This window comes from Myotis brandtii, unplaced genomic scaffold (assembly GCF_000412655.1).
Source record: "Myotis brandtii unplaced genomic scaffold, ASM41265v1 scaffold461, whole genome shotgun sequence".
NCBI lineage: Eukaryota > Metazoa > Chordata > Mammalia > Chiroptera > Vespertilionidae > Myotis > Myotis brandtii.
The window spans coordinates 906,120-914,151 of record NW_005367626.1 but is presented as its reverse complement, the minus strand read 5'-3'; the positions used below and the strand labels follow the sequence as shown (position 1 = coordinate 914,151).

Here is an 8,032-nt window from a genome sequence, read left to right as displayed (position 1 = left end):
CAAGAACCTACAACCAAGATTACTTTACCCAGCAAAGCTATCATTCAGAATTGAAGGTCAGATAAAGAGCTTCACAGATAAGAAAAAGCTAAAGTTCAGCACCACCAAACCAGTATTATATGAAATGCTGAAAGGTATCCTTTAAGAAGAGGAAGAAGAAGAAAAAGGTAAAGATACAAATTATGAACAACAAACACACATGTATCAACAAGTGAATCTAAAAATCAAGTAAATAAAAAATCTGATGAACAGAATAAACTGGTGAATATAATAGAAGCAGGGGCATAGAAAGGGAGTGGAGTGACTATTGGGCAGGGTGGAAAGGGATGTGGGGGGTGGGGGAAGAGACTGGACAAAAATTGTACACCTATGGATGAGGACAGTGGGGGGCGGTTAAGGGCAGAGGGTGGGGTGGGAACTGGGTGGAGGGGAGTTATGGGGGGAACAACTGTAATAATCTGAACAATAAAGATTTATTTAAAAAATCTTTAAAAAAAAGAAAAATTTAGCATACAATCATTTCAAGAATGTATAAAAACAATCTGACAAAACTCTAATATCCATTCCTGAAAAAAACTCTACAAACTAGTAACAGAAGGGAACTTCTTCAGCCAGATAAAGAGCATCTATGAAAAACCTACAGCTAACATCATAATTAATGGTGAAAGGCTGAATGCTTCCCTCCTATGATCAGAAACATAACAAGGATGTTCACTCTCACCATTTCTATCCAATAGCAGTGCACCAGAGGATCTAGCTAGTGCAATAAGAAACGAAAGAAAAAGAAGAAAACAACAACAAAAATGGAGGTAGGGAGGAAGGGAGTGAAGGAAGAAAAAAGAAAAGAAAGAGAGTATGAGAGAGAGAGAGAGAGAGAGAGAGAGAGAGAGAGAGAGAGAGAGAGAGACCCAAATTGGAAAGACAGAAATAAAAGCTCTTTATTAACAGATGACATGATAATCTATGTAGAAAATGTGATAAAATCTACAAAAAGCTTCCAAAATTCATAAGAGTGGAAGGGTGGGAAGGAGAGGGATAAGGAGAGAGAGAGAGAGAGAGAGAGAGAGACAGAGAGAGAGATCCATGAGAGAGAGACACATTGATTGGTTGCCTCCCACAGGCACCTCAACCCAAGTGGGAATGGAACCTGCAACCCAGGTACGGTGCCCTTGACTGGGAATTGAACCCCAGACTCTTCAGTGTGTGGGGCGATGCTCTAATCACTGAGCACACCAGCCAAGGTGCCAGCTTTTTTTTTTCTTTTCTTTTTCCTTTTCTCTTTCCTTTCCTTTTTCTTTCCTTCTCTTTTTCTGTCTTTCTTTTCCTTTTCTCTTTCTCTCTTTTTTTTTTGTCCAAAGGAACAGCATCCCATGCAAAGGTAATAGCTAGTATAAAGTCATAAGAACCTGACTGAGCTTAGTTTACCTGTTCCTATCTGTTTAGGAATGGAAAGCAGGTTGCTGTCTGCTGTTGCTGGAACACAGTAGGCAAAGAGCAGAGCCATAAAGGAGAGGTAAATAGCAATCAGATAGTGTGAAGCTTTGCAAGTAAAATGCAAAGTTTATTCTCAGTGCAATTCTCTGGGGTAAGGTTACCTGGTTTACCATTTAAAATCACTCTGCTGCATGGGGAATGAACCTAGAGGGGCAGGAATGGATATGGAAAGACTGGTTAGACTGTGGCTTGGGCCAGGATTATAGCAGTGAGATGGCAAGGAAGGCCACCATAGGTATTACGATATATTTTGGAGGTAGAACCAGTAGAACTTACTGATTGGAATGTAAGGAAATAAGAGGAATCAAGATAACTCCTGACTTTTTGGCCTGTGTACCTAGACTGATAGGACCAATTGTGGAGATAAATCCTGGGGGTGATGAGGGTTTGGGAAGTGAGGTAGTAAGTTGAGAGATCTCAATTTGTGCTCATCTTAATTTTGAGTTGCCTATCAAATATCCAAATGGAGATATTGGTTAGGCAGTTGTAGAAGTCTAGATTTCAGGGGAGAAGTCAGGGTTGGAGATATAAATTCGGGAATAAACAAAAAAACAAAACAAAAAAAACAAGAATCAATTGTATTTCTACATATTAGTCACAACATAAGAGGAAATAATTTTTTTAAATCTCATTTATTAAAGCATCAAAATATATCACGTACTTAATTTAACAAATAATGTGAAAGACTTATATGGTAAAAACTATAAAATATTGCTGATAAATGTTTTAAAGATGTAAATGAAATAAAATACCATGTTAATGGGTCATTAGACTTAATACTGTTAAAATATTGATACTCTCCCAACAGATGTATAGATTCAAAATAATCCCAATCAACAATTCTGGGGACTTGTTTTTATAAAAACTGACAAGCAGATACCAAAATCTATATGGAAACGAAAAGGGCCTCAACTAGCTAAAACTTATTTTTTAAGAAAAATGAATTTTAAAGACCAGTAAGTACTACATGATCTCAAGACTTTCTATAAAGCTAGAATAATCAAGACAGTGTGAAACTGGTGCAAAGAGAGACAAAACAGATGAATGGAACAGACTAGATAGTCCAGAAATAGACCCACACACTGATTTCTGGCAAAGCTACAAAGGATATCCAAATGCAAAAAAGCAAACATCAATCCACACCTCTCACCACATAAAAACTAATTCTAAATGGATAATATAATTGTGATGTCTAAAACTATAAAAGTATGAGAGAAAAACATAAGAGAAAATTTAATTTGAGTTCAGCAAAAATTCCTTAGATACACCAAAAGCACAATGCATAAAAGAAAAAAACAGACAAGTTGTCCTACATTAATATTAAAAACTTTCACTTTCTAAAATAAATATTTAAGCCCTAGCTGGTTTGGCTCAGTGGATAAAGTGTCAGCCTGCGGACTGAAGAGTCCCACGTTCAATTCCGGTCAAGGGCACATACCTGGGTTGCGGGTTTCATCCCCAGTAGGGGGCATGCAGGAGGCAGCCAATCAATGATTTTCTCTCATCATTTATGTTTGTATCTCTCCTTCCCTCTCCCTTCCTCTCTGAAATCAATAAAAATATATTTTTTTAAAAAACACTTAAAATGTATAACAGATAAGACACAGACATAGGGGGACAAACATTTGCAATCATATATCTGACTAGTGGCCCAGTGCACAAAATTCATGCACATTAAAAGGGGATTAATTAGAGGAAATATTTTAATATTGCGGGTATCCGGCTCCTTCCTCCCGTCAGAGTCTGGCCAGCACCCATGGGGACGCAGCGTCAAGTCCCCGCCGGCGCCCGTAGAGACCCAGCATCAAGTCCCACTGGCGCCACAAGACCCAGAGTCAAGTCCTGGGTGCGGGTATCTGACTCCCTCCTCTCTCCTGTCAGAGTCTGGGCCGGCGCCCACGGGAATGCAGTGTCAAGTCCCACCAGCGCCGCAAGACCCAGAATCAAGTCCCCACCCACCCGCACGGGCCTTGCCCACCTGCGCCTCTAAATCACGTGAGACCCAGACCCGCCAGCGCCCACAGGGACACAGCATCAAGCCCCTGCTGGCACCCGAGGGGACGCAGTGTTAAGTCCCCGCCCACCTGCGCACCTCACTGCGCAGGCAGCCCTGCCCACCCGCCCACGCCTGCCGCGGACGCAGCCTCCTGGTGATCAGTCGTTATGGCATGAGGGCATCATGACCACAGGCTTTTTATATATATAGATAGATAATAAACCTGTATCCAGAATAACATTTTTTTAAAAACTCCCAAAACTCAATAGTAAGAAAATAAGCAAAACAATTAAGAAAATGACAAAAAGATTTGAACAGGAACTGCATTGAAGAAGACAGCTGGCAAGTAAGCACAGGAAAAGCTGTTTAACAGCATTTGTCATTAGAAAAATGAAAATTACAAATGCAATGAGATTCCACTCTAAATCTATTAGAGTGGCTAAAAATTAAAAAGACAGACACCCCAACTGTTGAGAAGATGTGGAAGAAATAAACACTCATCCACCACCACTGGAAGCTGCAAATGCAACTACAGTTGACCCTTGAACAACATGGGTTTGAACTTCGAAGGTTCATTTAAATGCAGATTTTTTTTCAATATACAGTCACCCCTCCATATCCCTGGTTTCACATCCTCCTCGTCAACCAACTGTGGATCGAAAACAGTTATTTTGGATCTGCAGTGGGGAATCAGAATGCAGGGCGCCGAGTGCATGCATTGTTCTATGCTATTGTACATAGGGAACTTGAGCATCTCTGGATTTGGGTACTGGTGAAGTGCCTAGAACCATCCTCTGCAGATACTGAGGGACAACTCTCATTAAGTTTGTGGGGAGTTTAAAGTTAAATGCAAATTTTCAATGGTCAGCACCCCAACCCTCAAGTTGTTCAAAAGTCAACTGCACTTTTAAAAGTAGTTTGCCCATTTTTTAAAAAACTGAAACATATGATCCAGCCATCCCACTTCCAGGTATTTAACCCAAGGGAAATAAAATCATACGTCCACTCAAATCCTTGTACACAAATACTCACAGCAGTTTTACTGTAATAGATAAAAACTGGAAACAACCCAAATGAATAAACAAACTGTGGTATACCCACGCAATGGAAAACTAATACTACTCCACAATCAAAAGGAACAAACTATTTATACATGCCACAACATGAATTGCAAAATAATTATGCTGAGTAAAAGAAAATTTCTTTAAAAAAGAGTACATACTGTTTGATTCCATTTACACAAAATTCTAGAAAATGCAAATTTATCTATAGTGGCAGAAAGCAGACCTACGGTTGCTGAGGATGCTGACAGCAGAAAGGAAGTGTGTATTACCTGTGGGACACAAGGAAACTTGTGAGTGATGAAGTTCATTATCTTGAGTATGGTCATAACTGTACAGGTGCATACATTTGTCCAAACATATCAAATTGTATACTTTAAATATGTGTGGTTTATCATGTGTCAACATTAGCTCCATAAGCTGTATTTATAACTTGCAAGGGGGAAGGAAAGAGAAAGAAGAACATGAGAAGAGGGAGTAGAAAGAGAAGGTGACTAAATTCAGCTAATATCACTTTTATATAATCTGATGAACTTCTACAATCAGAACTTACTCAGAACAGTATTTCCTACACTAGAATTTCTCCAACCTCAACCTAAGGATTTCCTTGCTATTAAATTCTGACAATTTATATATTAAAAGCCTTTAAGTAAACTATAGGCTAAAAGTTACTTTCATTTTTCAGTACTACCAAGCTCTTCTTTTCCCAGTCTACAAAGTCTGAAAACGAATTTAGAAACCTGTGCAATTGGATGTCTTAATAACTTACTTAATCGAATCCAAGTTGAACTTGGGGCTTTTTATTTGACTTTAGGTCCATCCTAGAAAGAAGTATACATGGTTGGAAACAATGGCAACATATAAGTTACCAACTTCAGTAATAAGTATTATTTATTCACTGCTCTAAATAAAGCTATAGAACTTACAAAGGCTCAAAATTACCCAATAGCAAGATTAATCTCTACATAGTAGCTACAAGAAGAAAAATACCTTTTCACAAGCCCCTTGATTGATGGTGACTGAACCAGACCAAAACCTGATGTCTTGTGGACACTAAATTATGTGAAATATTCTGGAGGGTTTCTCACAGTGACAGAATTAAAAGCACGTGTCTCTCACACAGTGATGTAAGGCAAAAAGTCCTGACTGCACAAACACTTCCATTCTTTCCTGTCATAAACCCAGAATTTTGGGTCTATTACTAAAACTGAAGGTCATGTAGCCAAAAGAGATCTTTATTTTTAAGTAATCAATCTTGAAAGAAAAGTGTTTCTCTAAACCCTTATTAAATCTGTTTAACATTTTTACCCTTTGTAACTTGAGAAAACAAACTTTGACTACTCACTTTTTTGTTGTTAATCCTTACCAGAGGATATTTTTCCATTTATTTATTTATTGTTTGTTTGTTTGTTTAGAGAGAGTGGAAGGGAAGGGGAGGGACAGAGAGAGAGAAACACTGGTGTGAGAGAGACACCTGATAGCTGCCTCCTGCACAGGCCCGACCAGGGCCTGAGCCTGCAACTGAGGTATGTGCCCTTGACCCTTCAGTCTGCAGGCCGATGCTCTATCCACTGAGTCAAACCAGATAGGCTGACTATGCACTCTTTAAATGAACTTTCTGCTTCTAAAACTTCATTTTTTTATTATTGAGAAAGTACCTATTATTTCTTCTATTCTAAGATTTGGGGGGAGAAGTTCAAGTTCACTCTAGGCATTTTATGACTATATACAGCTTAACTGTATAGTTCTTAAGATTTCATGTTATCATAGTTAAAAGTTGTAATGTTTAAAAAGGCTATATTTTAAATTAAGCTAAAAATTCTTCATCCCTAGACCACCTGTGGTATATAATGAATGAACAGTGAGAACTTTGTCTCTGAATTCCCAACTGTGACACTTAGTGGCTGTGCGACGTTTTTCAAATTAGTACTCAAATCTCAGTTTCCTCTCTGTAAAAAGGACATAATACCACCAAACTCCCTGAGACCGTTGTGATGATAATATATGTGAAAACGATAGAGCATTCAATAGATGCTAGTGCTTATAACTGCTTATCTCAACTCCCTTCGACCTTCCTGAGATGTAAAACTGAATTTTACCCAGCTATTTGTGAGAAATCATAAGGATACCATTCAGATCCTATTCTTTTTGTTTATAAAAAGCTTTTTGTTTTATTATCAGTAAGTTCTCAATTGTAGATATCACTTACCCTGCCTTCTTTTCATGAAATCAGACTTCCACACTACTTAGCCTGGGGCTAGATATTTAAATGTTGCTTAAATGAAGGACTAAATAAATGAACAGGAGCACTAAATTGGCATGTTCAAGCATAGGGAGGTGAATTCCAGTGAAGGTAGAGCCAGTGGGAGGCTTTAGTGAACACAGCACTGGAAAAGTTGACTAAGGAATCCAGTTAGGAGAGAAGATCTAGTCCAATCCTAAATAACAACTCTTTTGCGTAAGATTGAAAAAGGATTTAGTGATTATGAAGAATAAAGTTATGGTTTGGTAAAAGAAGGGGAGAGGAGATACCAAGATTCCTGTGCAACCTAAACAAGTTCCAGACTCATGACCTTACTAACAAAATAACTTGATGTAATATTTAGGCCCAGGATACAGTTATGTACCTGAATGCATGACTATATACAGATACAATGTCATACTGATGTGAAATAGTGAAGTAAGCTAAGAAATTCAATGTATTGGGTAAAAAAATATATGAATATTCAACTCATTAAAAAGTACAAGGACAGGAGGAAGAAGAAACTACAAGTATAGAATTAACAGTGGTTAATTAGTAATTGAACAAAGAAATAGGCTTTATCATGAAGTAGTATTCTTCCAGTTACTAGAGTTACCAATTAAGAACACACACACACACAAATAAATAAATAAATAAGTTTTAGGGTTGGGTGGAGAATTAATTGATTAACCTCTAAGGTCTTCTCCAATCACAAGATTTCATACTTCTAGTCAGTATACATTTAGTTCTGTCTTATAACACAGTTTATTTTAAGTTTCAATAACTACAATAAAAACCCAAGGCTTTGTGATACAGTTTCAGCACATCTGAACATTTTCAAAATGAGAATGGTATTTCTAATGAGCATTTAAAATGCTTAAGAGTTCAAAGTTGAAGGTATCACACTACTTTATATGAAATTATATTACAAGGCTATTGTAATCAAAACAGCATGATACTAGAATAGAAACAGACACATAAGTCAATGGAACAGAATAGAGAGTCCAGAAATAAACCCATGTCTATATGGTCAATTAATATTTGACAAAGGAGGCAAGGAGATACAATGAGTAAAGACAGTCTAGTCAATAAATGATATTGGAAAAACTGAACAGGTGCATGCGAAAAAATAAAACTAGTAGGTGTACCGGTTAATAATGCGGATTTTTTTCAATAGATGGGAGTTACACATATGTTGATATATATGCGATTTGATATGTATGCTATTTTGTTGTATTG

At 37.6% G+C, this 8,032-nt stretch overlaps 1 protein-coding gene across 1 annotated transcript in view; it reads right to left on the bottom strand.

The window, feature by feature from the left end:
• MAP2K4 (mitogen-activated protein kinase kinase 4) overlaps positions 1-8,032 on the bottom strand; it is a 115,305-nt gene that overhangs the window by 31,582 nt on the left and 75,691 nt on the right. The window contains exon 7 of the mRNA XM_014547010.1: positions 4,782-4,823. Coding sequence (XP_014402496.1) covers positions 4,782-4,823 — 42 coding nt within the window. The remainder of the gene's footprint in view (positions 1-4,781; positions 4,824-8,032) is intronic.